At 41.0% G+C, this 14,568-nt stretch overlaps 3 protein-coding genes across 3 annotated transcripts; 2 read left to right on the top strand and 1 right to left on the bottom strand.

Moving 5' to 3' along the window:
- The first annotated feature begins 428 nt into the window (after nt 1–428).
- LOC133737443 (uncharacterized) lies at nt 429–1,289 on the top strand. Its single transcript, XM_062164989.1, has 3 exons — nt 429–460; nt 812–1,070; nt 1,185–1,289. Exons 1-3 carry the CDS (start codon nt 429–431, stop codon nt 1,287–1,289), a joined length of 396 nt encoding a protein of 131 aa, XP_062020973.1.
- A 6,117-nt stretch (nt 1,290–7,406) lies between these two features.
- LOC133736548 (uncharacterized) lies at nt 7,407–8,337 on the bottom strand. Its single transcript, XM_062164090.1, has 3 exons — nt 8,156–8,337; nt 7,880–8,059; nt 7,407–7,776 (listed from the first exon to the last, which is right to left on the bottom strand). Exons 1-3 carry the CDS (start codon nt 8,294–8,296, stop codon nt 7,759–7,761), a joined length of 339 nt encoding a protein of 112 aa, XP_062020074.1. The 5' UTR covers nt 8,297–8,337; the 3' UTR covers nt 7,407–7,758.
- Nucleotides 8,338–11,942: 3,605 nt separating this feature from the next.
- Nucleotides 11,943–14,244, top strand: LOC133738735 (iron-sulfur assembly protein IscA-like 1, mitochondrial). Its single transcript, XM_062166323.1, has 3 exons — nt 11,943–12,672; nt 12,761–12,878; nt 13,907–14,244. The coding sequence occupies exons 1-3, from the start codon at nt 12,477–12,479 to the stop codon at nt 14,010–14,012; spliced, it is 420 nt and encodes a 139-aa protein (XP_062022307.1). The 5' UTR covers nt 11,943–12,476; the 3' UTR covers nt 14,013–14,244.
- The last annotated feature ends 324 nt before the right edge of the window (nt 14,245–14,568 follow it).

The raw sequence follows: 14,568 nt of genomic DNA on the forward strand, positions 1-14,568 counted from the left end.
ATCAACCATAATGAAAAATAAGAATGAAAAATAAATCACATGGATTTATGGGGAAAATCGAACCAGTGTCCATTCAAGTATATGCCTACCGCCTCACCACTTTCTCTACATTAGGTCCCACTGGCAGGGTTCATGTTGATTTTTATACACTGTCAACTAGGTGCGAAATGTTGATCCGGTTTGCTTCTTGATATTTTTAAAAAATCAAATAAAATAAACTCAGGTGGTATGTTGGACCACCTTTCAGTGGGCTGGACACCGTAATAAAGCCTATTCCAACTGCGGCCCAGACACCGGAACAAACCCTAGTATAAATGTCTCCCGTTCCCGGAACTCTTCTCTTTTCAGCCACCGAAAACAAGCAAACAGACGTCTGAGCGACTCGCCGACCACAGGGTTCGAATTGCAAATCCAACCACCTCCTGGAGATGGACTCGGCTGGGAACATCAGAACTAGCGGGTATGTAAACATGTTTGAATGTCACTTCGTCGATAACTAATAGACCACACGAATATAGCATCAATAATCTCTTATTCCATCCCATTATTTTATCCTAAACGACAGATTTCCCATCTCTAATCTCTGTCTAATATAGTCATCAATGAAGATTGTGATCTCTAACTGAAACAACTGTGGTTCAAATTACATTAGCGGTCTTAAGTTCCGGCCGAACCGGTTTTTAAATTCTTAATCCGTGTATGAAAGCTAGGCGACTATCAAATTCTTCAGTTGGCTCAGTATATTAACCATTTACAGTATGGGTCGTCGTCATGATGGATACCTAACATTCTGTGCTATTCACATAAACAGGTTGAATACTGCGGGAGCATGCGGTGAGGATGTTAACTGTCCTATTCAAAGGTGGTGTCACTTATGCGGCCAGGTCCAGCAGGTAGTTAAAGGACCACGCTCTGAAGAATGCCCACCTTTTGACGGCAAGCACCCTCCCAAGGAAGGGCCGGATGAAAGTCCCCGATGCCCTCTCTGTGAAGGGAACATGACGGTGATGCAGCATTGGGTGCCTGAAATCAAGAAGCTGAGGCCGTACTGGAGGTGTGCCGGTACCAACGTGAGATGCCCTAGACTTCGATTTTTATAGCCTTTCATTTTTGTACCGCTTATATAGATAAGCTATGTCAAATCCGTAATCCAATTAATACTTAGTTGGCGGTTCATCTTGCAGGGGTTCCCATATTGCAGGGGGTATAGATGGGTGGACGAGATGACCGTGGGATGCACCGAGCATAATGCAGGGGTGAGATATAATGTAGTGCTTCGCTATAACTAGTCTTAACTGAAAATGCAGGAGTGACATATTCATATGCCATACCACAAAGTACACATTAACTTCTCTGTTTTGATGTTGTGGTTGCAGGACATTTATGCACGTACATTGCATAACTATCCGAACCTCACAATGTACGGTCCTAATTGTGAAGTGTGTGATGGCTTCATGATGTCGTTTATATCACGATCTGAATTGAATCCAGGCAGGCCTTATTGGTTCTGCTATGGTTACCCTGTCAGTGTATCCACTTTATTTTCAAAACCTATTCAAATCAATTCACTCCTCAGTGTGTATCTTTATTAGGGAATTGTATAACTAACTTGAATGTTTACCGGTAAAATGCAGGGTCCAATCCACAGGCCACAATTCATATGGGGAGATGAGTGCAAAATACATTTTGCAGGATTTGATTCATTCACTGAATATGAAGTTCCGGCACGGTCACAACAGGAAGGTGCATAATGGGCCTACCGACGCGTCGTGTGGCTATTTACATTCACCGTAGTTGACTGCCAGCTCACTCCACTTGTTTCATTCGTCGGACATTGACTTAGGTAACAAAGACTATTTTTGTCAAACTGCCCTTGTTCGATACTAGTTTAGGGTTAGTTGGAACGCTAATCGTACATTAAAATGCCGTCAGTTTTGGGACTACTTACGTGACTGCAATGCCATAACTGTTATTCTGTTAGTTTATGATATCTTCTATCCTACAGTTTTTTACAAGTTATTAGGGCTGGGCACCTCAAACCGGAATACCGATCCCGAATCGGTCCCGTACCGAAAATTGGCGGGACGGAACGGTTTGAAAATATGAAAATCCACTATTTGGGCCCGTCCCGTCCCGTTCCGTTAAAACGGGACGGGCTTCGGTTCGGAACGTAGGAATCTCGCCAAGGCCCGGCCCGACCCGAATTAATTTTATTTATTCTGTTTTTCTTATTTTTCTATTTATATGGCAGTTGATTGGTTGATTTTCGAGTCTATAGTCTTAATATGAACTCGAGCACACTGGATAGGCTGATCCTAACGGTAAGATAATCCCTAATTCTCATCCCAACGATAACCACTCAATCACTCACCGTTCTGATCGATTCCAAGCTTAGAACCCTAGATACCCAATTCATCGTTCATCAATTCAACACATCAAGTCAACAACATCACCGACTCCCAAATTTAGCAACTTCCGAGTCATCAATTTCAGTTCAACAAGATCTTGCAGCTTGAAGAAGCTGATGGCTAGAGGGAAGAAAATAGCTCGACCTCGATCAGATGCTTCTGGTCTTGAGGATTATTCAACAGCCACATCACCAGCTTTTCCTACACAGCTCGAAGCTACAAGCCAACCCGAAGCTGCAAATCGGCCAAATCCAACTCTTGAAGTAGGTCAAGTAGCTGCAAGTCAACCTGCTGCAAGTCAACCTTCTGGAAGCGAAGTTGCTGCATCTATAGGTGAGGCTCCTTCTGAAAAATCAGGTATAAAACGTAACTTTGTTTGGGACCATTTTAAAGAGTATGATAAGATTGAACATGCAAAAGATGCTGATGGAAAAAACATTCAGATAGTTCATAAGAGAGCTCATTACATCTACTGTCCTAGGGGAAAGGTTGGTGATTTTGCTGTTGACAGTTCTAAGAATGGCACTTCTGGTATGATTAGGCACATTAACATGAATTGTAGATATTATCCTCCTAATATGGATAAGTCGCAGAAAAATCTTGTTGGTGATAAATTTAAGGGCAATAGACTGACCACAGTAAGTTACAGTTAAGATGATTATTTAGAAGCTTGTGTAGAGATGGTTGTCATTGATGAGCTTCCTTTTAGTTTTGTGGAGAAGAAAGGCTTTAATAGATTTTGTGTTAAAGTGTGTCCTCTTTTTGATGTTCCCTCTAGAAGGAAATTGTGTAGGACCTTTCTAAGTATGTATGATACTTCAAAGAAGGATTTGAGGAAGACTTTGAGGAAGTATAGGTTGAGTCTAACCACCGATACTTGGACTAGTGTTCAAAATGTCAATTACATGGTGCTTACTGCCCATTTCATTGACATAGATTGGAAGATGCACAAGAGGGTTATTAATTTCTGTGTGATTCAAAATCATCAAGGGTCATCAATAGGGAAGCTTATTGAGTCATGTTTAGTGCATTGGGGAATTGAGAAAGTCATGTGCATTACAGTTGATAATGCCTCTGCAAACAAGTCTACTTTAGAGTGGCTTGTGTCTAAAATGAACAAGTCTGCATCTTATCAGCAGATTTTGAGTGGCAAATACATGCATGTGAGATGCAATGCTCACATCACTAACTTAATAGTGGGGCATGGCTTAAAGAGGTTGCAAAAGTCTGTGTTAGCAATTAGGAATGCAGTGAAGTTTGTGAGATCTTCTGCAAACAGGATATTTTTAAGAAGACGGTGGAGAGAGAGAAGCTTCCCTGTAAGGGACTTGTGTGTTTGGATGTCCCAACTAGGTGGAACAGCACCTACCTAATGTTGGAAGCAGCTTTGAAGTTCAAGAAAGCATTTACAGTGATGGCTGAAGATGAAGATAGCAATTTTGCAAACTACTTCAAGGAACCAGATGAAGAATATGATGAAGATGGAAATCTTGTGCCAAGCAGGAATAAGAGAAATAGGGTTGGACCTCCAGAAGTGGGAGATTGGGAGAAGGCTGAGGTCTTTGTGGAGTTTCTAAGAGTATTCTATGATGTCACATTGAGAGTTAGTGCATCATTGCACCCCACTGTACACACAACTTTCCATGATGTGATTACCATGGAAAAAAAACATAGAGAACATGTTTTTGGCACCTGAGATTGCTAGTGGATCAGAAACTGAGAAAATATTGATGGATATGGCAGCCAACATGAGATCTAGATGGTTAAAGTACTATGGTTCATTTCATGAAATCAATCACATGATCATCATTGGCCTTGTATTAGATGCAAGGTTCAAGTTGAAGAATGTGACTCACATCTTTCAAACTGAAGGTTTAGATGATGATGAGGTGCAGAGAAGAACCTTGGAAATTAAAACCCTTCTACTTGCTCTCTATGATCAGGTATTACACTAGTTCCATACTTCCATTGTTATACTATTTCAGTTGCTTACTTGGTTTCAAATATATATTAATTTCTGTCTTTTTTGTCTTAGTATGTCCTAGTTGTAGATGGAGGTAGACACCTGCAAAGGCAGCAATCTCCAAGCTCTTCGTCTATCACAGTTACAAGTAGAAGCAGTAGAGGAGGAGTTAGAGGCCAGCTGCTCAATAATTGGAAGAAGGTTGTTGAAGAAAGCAGTGAGGCAGTGGTAGCACATGAAGTGGATCAATACCTGGATGCTCCATTGGACCCAACTGATGATGAAGATTGCTTTGACATCCTGTGCTGGTGGAAGATAAATGGCTGCAAGTTTCCAGTATTGGCAGCAATAGCAAGGGATGTTCTTGGAATTCAGACATCCACAGTGGCCTCAGAGTCTTGTTTTTCAACAGGAGGCAGAGTGATTGACTGTTTTAGGAGCTCATTAACTCCTAAAACATTGGAGGGATTGATTTGCATGCAGAACTGGTTGCTAGGTGATGATATTGCAGAGGTTGTTGATGATTGCTCAATTGAAGACCTTGAGTTTTATGAAGACGTTGAGAAAGGTATCTACTTTTTCGTTTTTAGTTTTTACATGTGTTTTGACTGTTTTCAGTATTTTCAGTGCATAGGCATTTACATTTTACATCACTCTTTCTTTTATCTTTTATTTTGCAGACCATGAAAGCACTGCATCTAGCAAAACCAATGTGTGTCCAGCTCCAATTCCAAGAGCAAAAGGCAAGGGAAAGCTTGGGGCAGCCGGTAAGGTGATAGATGTTTGAACTTTGAAGTTTGAAGTTTGAAGATTTCATTTGGTTGTTTGCACATTTTCAGTTATGGTTTGAGTGTTTTAAGAACTTAATTTTTGACAATTTGGAATTGAAGTGTTTAGTTGTGTGAACTGTAATGGATTATGCAAATTTGGTCTTGTTTGGTATGCAGGTTTGGTAATTTGCCAATTTGGTATGCAATATTTGGACATTTGGTCATTTTTTCTTCTTGTTTAGCACTTTAGCTTTTAGCTGCAGCTTGCAGGGAGTTGCAGGTTTTGTACATTGGTATGCAACCATGCACTATGCAGATTTGGTCATGTTTTTCTTCTTGTTTAGCTTTTAGGCTTTTAGCTGCAGCTTGCAGGTTTGATACTTTGGCAGGCTGGTATGAAATTGCAATTTGCAAGTGTGGAACTATGCAGTATGCAGTATGCAGATTTGGCCTTTTTTTCCTTTAGTTTTAGCCTTTTAGGCTTTTAGGTTTTGTTGAATAAGATCAGCTTGTTGGATTATGGAATGATGAAGTGTTGTAGGGAATTGCACTCTTACTTGTTCTCTTTGAAATGATCATTTGAATGTAGTGTTGAAATAATGGAAAAGTAGAAATGCAAAGTTGCAAACTGTGAAATTTTACCACATTCCAAACTCAGGCAACCTGTCATTTTTTTTTTTTCGGGCCTGTCCCGGCCCGATACCGATCGGGTTCGGGCCTGTCGGGATCAATTCTCAAAATGGCCTCAACCGTACCGGCCCGTCCCGACTAATAATTCCGGGTCCGGGATCGGGATTACCACAATTTCGGCCCGTCCCGGCCCGTGCCCAGCCCTACAAGTTATGGTCCATACGAGATTTGACGTTCGTATGATTCGGATATATTGGCTTCTCCAGTTTCATCAACGTTTTGGCGGAAGGGTCTACAAATTTCAATACAGATACGATTCTGCACAAACTGAGTTCAACCACCATTAAATTAAATTGTATTCTAAACTATACATCATTGGTGGCTAAAGCATAAACTGCAATTGTAACAAATTCAATATGACAATCCACATTCTTAAGTCCTACCTCAATGATGCTTAATGCATAATGGGCCTCGTAACTGGTGTACCTGTCCACATCCACAATAAATCACCCTAAACCCTACTGCATAATGGGTCTTGTAACAGATTGAATGCGACAATCCCCGCCCTCAATTAAGTCAAAAATTGCCACTTCCTTAGTGATGGAGACCTGAAATATGCAAGGGAAGTGAACCACATCAACCCACTTAGCTAGGTCATGCAGCCATGCCGTTAATGTGTTGCTGCAATCCACCCAACAGGACAACTGTATTAATATGCGGTTGAAGGAGGGATTGATAATGACAATGTGGGCTACCATTACTGTCTCCAACCGTTCCACCTAAACCTGCTAACCTTATTTATAGTGCCATTCGATGAAGGGCAGTGACTGGAGCTATACATATCATCCTTTCATAAGGGCAGCAGGAGTGCTCAGTGTGGTTGAGAATTCATTGCTCCATGGCCAGAAATGCCTTCAGTCCCAACACTGCTGTGCATGACGACGATGACTTCACAGACCAATCATTGGCCCATTTCTATAAAGACAGCAGGATTTCACCGGTGAGATGGGTGGTGGCAAGAGGCCGGGACGCACAGTTGACGGGAGGTTTAAGGGTAGTCACAAGTCTGAGGCATTCAAACACCAGTTCAGTCGTGGCGCGGGGGGGGTTCCCATCATCCCAACAATGGGAAGGAGTTCTATACTGTAGGAGCTGCCGATGAAGGCACGGGTATTGGGACCGAAGGGCCACAACCATCATGTAAGGCGGGTGAACGAAGGAAATGTAAGGCCCTCCAAACTACATCCATTGTTACCGTTCAAGTGCTTGATGGTGCAGGCAACATGTCTAAACAATGATATACTAAAAGGAAGCGCCTGATCGATGCAGTTGTGGTTACAGGAACTGCCTCCGGTACGTCGGCAATGTTACATAACGGGTAAATTCCACTCAGCAAAATCTTCTTCGACTTCATTCGGTGTTGCTTAATACATGTATTATATGAAGTTGATTTATGAGATTAAAGGTAATCAACTCGATTAATATTGAAGCTAGTGTATTCAGTGTGGTGCTATATATGTATGTTGTTAACATTCCTACATATTCCAAGTACATAACAATACATAGCGAATTAGAAACCCTGATAATTGCTCCTCCGATCAAGTTCAAACATAACATACAAAACAATTTGCTACACAAGCCTAGTGGCAACTTGTTCATTGTCCACAAATTAAAATAACAAAAAAATTAAAAATAAAACCAAAGTATACCGTAAAATTACATTACATAGTCCTTTAACACATAAGTTCCGAATATGGTGATCAGGGGGGTTACTAATAGAACATGCATTGAAAATCTATCCGCGCCTGGACCGGCATGGATTGAACTTCATGCCCGAAGTTGGGAGAACTGCATCCTCCTTCAGAGATAATGGTGGCACGCCCGTGGTAGGTACATCATATGGGACTTCCTCGGCGGCGGCACTCCACACCCGTTCACGAATTTCATTCGTAGGGTGATTGACAATCTCAAGTGCCATACAAACCCTCTAGTCGCCGGAGTTAAACTGATTCAAACAAAAAAACGATAATTGGACAGTCATGCACCTTATGGTATTGACACGTTAAACTAGCCATATATTTGGGTTGCTGTTCATAGCTAGTACTCACCCCTACGTACCACCGCTGTCTATAAAACTGCATGTTTCTTATCACAAATATTCCGGAGTCTTCAGATCTGGGATGCAGAGGGCAAGACTCTGGATAACTAATGGAGAATGATCCAAACCGTGCGTACAGGTCGGGTGCCATTCGCAGTTCATTGCCAAATACTTTTTCAAGCAAAGACATCTGTCATCAAATAAAACGATTGGACAGACAGATGTTGAACTATCAAGGTTAAGCAAAACATACAAACTACAAAGTATTGATGGGGGATTCACTTACCGATGCAATGGCATATTCCTGCCTGCGTGTATTAGCAGAATCAACAGGGTTGCTGTCCCATATTTCACACTCGGCGTCCGGTATGTTCACCACAACCAAAAACCAATGCTTCACTACCCCGTCGTGGATGGGGAGGAACATTTGCACAGATATTTCAAGTTTTAACAATCACACACATACCATTTAAACACGCTTCATTACATAAGGTATTGTAAAATCAAAGGTCGTTACCTTATTGCATGACGATAATCGCCCAATAAATCTTCCCAGTTTGCAGAGTGTAATGGTCGAAGGCACAATAGCTTCCACTAGCATACCTGCCGAAATCTCCTTAGCACGCTCCTGCAATATTACATAAGAGGCTCGTGGTTAAATAAAAGCCGTTAAATAGATTCAATCCGTACTACATTGCAATCACTACTTATTCCAAAATCATTACATATTCAAAGTAGTCTGAATGGCTACATAACATACCGACACTGTAGCTGGCAAGAACCAGTTCTCAGATCCGCTCTGGCACAAGTACACAGCTGATATGTTGACAACCTAAGTTCAGGGCCAACCCCATTTGAAGCATGTTAATACAATATCATTTACTTCCATATATGCATATGCTTCCACACCACATTCATTAAACATAACACATTAAATATAGCAGGGTTAGGTTGAAGGTTGCTACCTCGGCAGTCAATGACTGCGTTGGGGACAAGCAGCTTAGGTCCCAGCGAGATACACCTGAATCCTCGAACCTAGCAACTTCGTTGCTGTTGTGCAAGGAAATTTAATGCCGGTCATGTGTATACAGATATTACCATCTTTGTGCATTTAGTTATGTGGTGTAGTACATCATTTACTTTATTTATAAAGCACATGGTTCAAGTATTTATTCATTAAACTACTCATTCGTTATTTTGTGTTCAATTGGGGATTAGATAATATTTTCAAAAACGTATGTTACATATATCAAACTTTGGTCCGTAATTACCTCCCAAAACTGTCATCCGCAGAAACCTTCTTGCTGAAGAGATATGCCAATAAGTATGCATCCCTCTCTGAAATTTCGGCCACCGCTTCGAACCTCGTCTGTTCATTTCTCTCAACCTCAGTGTTGCGATCCCGGTATGCTACCACCTCATTGGAAATGACCTGTGCAAGGAACATTAGTATCACCACAGATATCCTTAATAATGCAACCAACAACAAAGTAAAGAGAACTAACCTTCCAACACACACATCACATTACTCTATTGTGTTATTCCATGGTGTATAACATATTGCTATTCTTAATTAATGTTGAAATTATTCTATATGTGTACATTTTCTGGTATATGATATCACTTACAATTTTGGATTTAGCATTAGGCATCCCATCATCATCTGACTCAAATTCTGGACCATACTGCTTTTGACCATCAACAAAAACATCAGTCCCATCATTGCCCACATAATCATTCTGCTTATCCTCAAACACTCCCATGATAGTGTCTGAAACAAGCTAAGAGAGGCCCTCAGCCTTCAGCTGCTCAAGAGATGTTTCTAACGTCATAATTGCGCTCCTCAAACGGCACATATCCGGTCCCGATTGACCGACCATTGACTTTAGATTCCTGATGTCCCCTTTAACGACACCCACATCAGACATCACTTCTGACAAGTCTTCCACGACATTGGTTTTTATCCTTGTGCTGGCATCAACTGATCCACTGTACTGATTTGTTCTGTCCCACAAATACCTCTTTGTCACATAAACATACTCACTTTTCCATCCCCCCATGCTCTCCACCTGCTCATAAATTTTCTTTGCCTCGTCCGCGCCCCATATCATAACAGGTTTCACCGTCTTCGACAAAACAAACATGCCATTGCTAACAACGTCCAGATAGAACAACTGAAGGAACAGAATACAACCTTCGGCCAATCCAATCCCCGTGCCCTGAAACAATGACACCCCTTCAACGAGCTTATCAAATGCAAACTTTGCCCAGTTTTTTGAACACAGGCCATTTGGTTCCTTAAGTGGTATAAGATATCTTCGTTCGACATGGATTCCTGTTACCGGAGATAGCAGGGTTGCAAGGGCATACAAGGCAAAGTTGATCCTAAATATCTCATCAGCGCTTTCAGACTCAATCAACACCCTCCTCAATCCATGTATTGTTATCTGATTCTCCTTCCCCGAAATCTTCCTCTCCAGGGCCAATATATCAGGGTCCTCGGTGTTTCCTTCAACCTCCACATCACAACCTCCATTCCTAACGCCCATTATGCGTTCAAAGTCTTCATGTGTGATTGTCAGGTTCCTTCCATGAATCTTGATGCTTGAGTTCGCCACGTCAAAATTTTCAACCAGCACTTGGCAAAGTGGGAGATTCACTTTCGTACAGCGAAATTCATAAAGTGACCCAAACCCCATTTCTATTGTTGCAACTAACTTTCCAGCTGATAGGGAAGACATAGTTTTTGTGAAGTGTTTTCCTCGGCATGCTGTCCTGATTGTAACCTGACTGTCTAATTCTTCCTTACCACCGGGTAATGTCATACAATCATCAATGCCTGACCCACTTGATAATACAACAGCGGAGTCAGTTCCCTGAAACATGTGTGGGTCAAACATTAGGGATGCTTAACAGTTGTTTGTCCAATTCTGATGGTTTTAAAACAACACACAAAATAATGTTTAAAGGATGCAATGGACCTTCTTTTCTACATTATGGTTTTCGTTCTTCTGCTTCCGGTCATGACCTCTTGTTTGCCTGTGTTACGGATATAAATCACGACACAAAACAGTTTGTTAAACTCTGCCCTCTCATGAATTGCATTGTTCATAATGGAAACAACATCTACTATAGTATCTTACGTCTCAATAGCGCAGAGCGCATCATTTCTGCTTCGGGAAAGATCACGATTTCTCTTCCATCCCTCTTCCATCTTGCGGTTCGCTTCCAAGTCCTATTGCCTTCAACAACAACTGCCTCTCTCAATTAACAAGTCGCCTGAAAAATCGGTCATCTGTAAAGTTCATATCATAGGTATATTTTCGAATAGGTATACAAAGCAACCACCGTGGACATCCTCATACATATCCTATTTATTGTTCCTCATTATCAACGCTGCCTATTATCAATCCCACTAATTGAGCCAAAATCTTCTTCACTCCGAATTAGACATATATACTCAACCACGCAGAATTCACTATAACTGGAACTAATGTACCGGAATTAGAAATAGATTGTGTACCTTTCTGGTTTATCGAACAGGCGACCGACGTCTCGTGTGTATCGAGCAGTCTGCACAGTCCCGGACCAAAAATTCCTTCTACCCAATGTAATGAACGCCTGAACCTCTACACGAAGTTCTGACAAGTAGTTGTCTTCCAAGGTCAAGCCGGAGTTGTGGTTCTCGTCTACAACCCAATGCCCTTGTTGTTTCAGATCTGTATCGCGGTATCTTCAGTTACTGGTATCTTAGTGCCCTCTTCGGTTGACTGTGCCACGTCTCAGACAAAGGTTATTCACAATATCATAAATGAGAATACCCTTTTGCCCTTGCAAAGTAGGATGAATGGCGCCGCGGTAACAAGTTTTTACACCTCACAGATTGCTTGTCGTTTGTGTGAGCGAAAATTATGAATCTACCCTTCCGTTAACGGAAGTTTAGGGCGCACCGTGCGCAGGGCGTATTCCAGAAATTGCCATGCTCAAGAATCTCATTATTCATTCACAATTTTATCAAACACCTAAAGACCGACAAATTTTCATTACACCCGAAGCAGAGAAAGGAAAAGGCTATTGGAAATGTCCTAAAAGTGCCTCATAGTCTTCAATTCTTCCAATCATACTTTTAATTCTGAAGGAATTCGACATTTACAATACAATTTTGAAGATGTGGGTATGAAGATCAAAGCATTTTGTAGATGAAATTGAACGGGAACAGTAGATTCATTCAAATTGGTGAGGCCTTATAAAATTTTACAAGCAATTTCCGAGTTTTGCAGCTATATATATATATATATATTGTTCCTTCATACCCAAAACACAAATACAATTGAAAAAAATGGAAGAAAATTGAGGATACACATTGAAATAACGAATCAAAATATCAAAAGAAAAGCTCTACCTGATCGATCAAAAAACAAGAGGAAGGGGTTCAGGATGATTTTGGAGACTGGCTGCTGGGTAGACAAGAGATTAGAGAGGAGGTTTGAGTAGTTGTCGGTCCAAGGTGGTGTTGCCGACATACAAAAACGTACGTATAATGTCCGAAATATCCCCGATCGTATAAATAAGGCTGGTTGGTGCTAATCATTTCTCCCCAAAATTTGATGATGATGGCTTCCCAGTTTCTGGCAGCGGCGGCGGAGAGGATAGCTCCGGCGGCGAGGCGTCAAGCCGTCATCTTAACAGACGCTGCGGCATCTAGAGTACGACAGCTCCTAGAGCAGCGCCAGCGGTCGTATCTCAAGCTCGGCGTCAAGTCCCGAGGCTGCAACGGCTTGTCGTACACTCTCAATTACGCAGGTGGTGCACCCTAGCCCTTCAATTTTTGGTTCTCTCATGAGTCTGGTTTCTCACAATTGAATTCTTTTTTGTATCGAAATGGATGCAGATGGTAAAGGTAAGTTCGACGAGTTGATCGAAGACAAGGGTGTGAAGATATTGATCGATCCAAAGGCTCTGATGCATGTTATTGGGACCAAGATGGATTTTGTAGATGATAAGCTCAGGTCCACCTTCTCCCTTTATTTTTTGTTTTACTGTCATAATACTCAGGTTATGTTTATTCTTCAGATGTTACAAATTGTTTGGTTTCTATAGTACTTTGTAATGAATTTAAAAAAAAAAAAGTGCTTTGCAGAATTGCACTATACTGGAGGCAATTGATGTTGTTTTCTTTTTCTTTCTGGGGTAGAAATGGAGTTATGTGTCATTTTTGTTGCAACTTAGTCTATGCATTTCCCACGGAAAATGAGCCTTCAATTTTCTTGTGTGAAGTGCAGAGAATATGGTAGTCTTTTACTTAGAGATGAACTAGGACCATACCAAAATCAACAAGTTAATGTGCTGCCATTGCCAGTTGTGTCCATCCCAGGTGTAAGCCTGCTTAGCAATTAGCATGCTATTACACAGTGCAATGTAATTTAGAGGTGCTTAGCACCAGGTTTAATTAGGTCTGAATCCTCAACTACTGATATTAAGATTACCCATCCTTTCAAAAAAAAAAAAAAGATTACCCATTTGGCCACCTGCAATGATGTTCGCCCTTCCGCTCCTGCCATGATAACTATGCCCACTACCAATTAGTGGAGTCCCCATGAGACTATCACCACCCTCTTGAGGAATCGTTAGTTCGTCCTTTGTTAGTTTGGCATCCAAGAATTGATGGGAGGCAGTATGAGGGTGTGTCTTGGAAGGAATATTGAATGTGTATGTTAGACTTTTACTAATTGCATCAATCAAGTTGCCTTCCACTCTCTCATGTAATTAACCCTGTACATATAAAACTAGATTTACATACTGTTGCATGTGCATCCATTTCTAATGAACAAAAGCAAAACTTGAAGCAACATGGGCTGCTAATAGGTATCCTCAGACTTTATTACAACGTGAATGAGTACATCTTGTTGATTTGATGAAAACTTTTTACATTTAGTTTCTCTCTTTTCGTTTCTTGGTGGAGCGGTTTTGCACTGCTACACTCGTACAAAATATGCCTTCCTGATTGTGCTGACAGTTAAAATCAATGTTTTGGCAGGTCCGAGTTTGTCTTTATCAATCCCAACTCCAAAGGACAATGTGGTTGTGGTGAATCTTTCATGACAACAAGCAGTAGTGGAGCTACTAAACAGAGTGCTGGTTAAGGAAAAATGCAATTTACTAACTAATCATTTTTGTTGGCACTGGCTTGTGTTTCATTGCAGTCTGTGCTAATAAGTTCCGATGATTCTGTAAAGGCTGATTCCAGTTTTGATTGGAAGAAGATGATGTATATCTAATTATCTATAGTTTATGTGCTTGTTGAATTGTATGAACTTAACTGTAATAAGAAATGTAAAAGCTGCTGACCTATTGGAGCAGTGGCTATCTTTGTCAGGGAAATCTCCATACCTATTCTTTTGCCAAAAAGTGGCTTCAGTATTGTTAACCGACTGTCACAAGAAAATTCCAAGTTGTTTAATTCTTGCAGTCTTCATCTCCTCTTTCTTCTTCTTGCAAAGAAGAAATGCTTTAGGAACCTAAAATCCGATGCGATTTTGAAGTACTTGCCTGTGATCTTACTACACTGTACAGTCACTTGTTTATACTGAGATCTGTTCTATCGGAAAATTTTTCTATGCACCAGCAGTGCAAGTGAACCGGTAGATCCAACAGATCTCAATATATTTATGTGCAATTTTTTTTTAATAATAAAAAAAT

This window comes from Rosa rugosa, chromosome 3 (genome assembly GCF_958449725.1).
Source record: "Rosa rugosa chromosome 3, drRosRugo1.1, whole genome shotgun sequence".
In the NCBI taxonomy this organism is placed as follows: Eukaryota; Viridiplantae; Streptophyta; class Magnoliopsida; order Rosales; family Rosaceae; genus Rosa; species Rosa rugosa.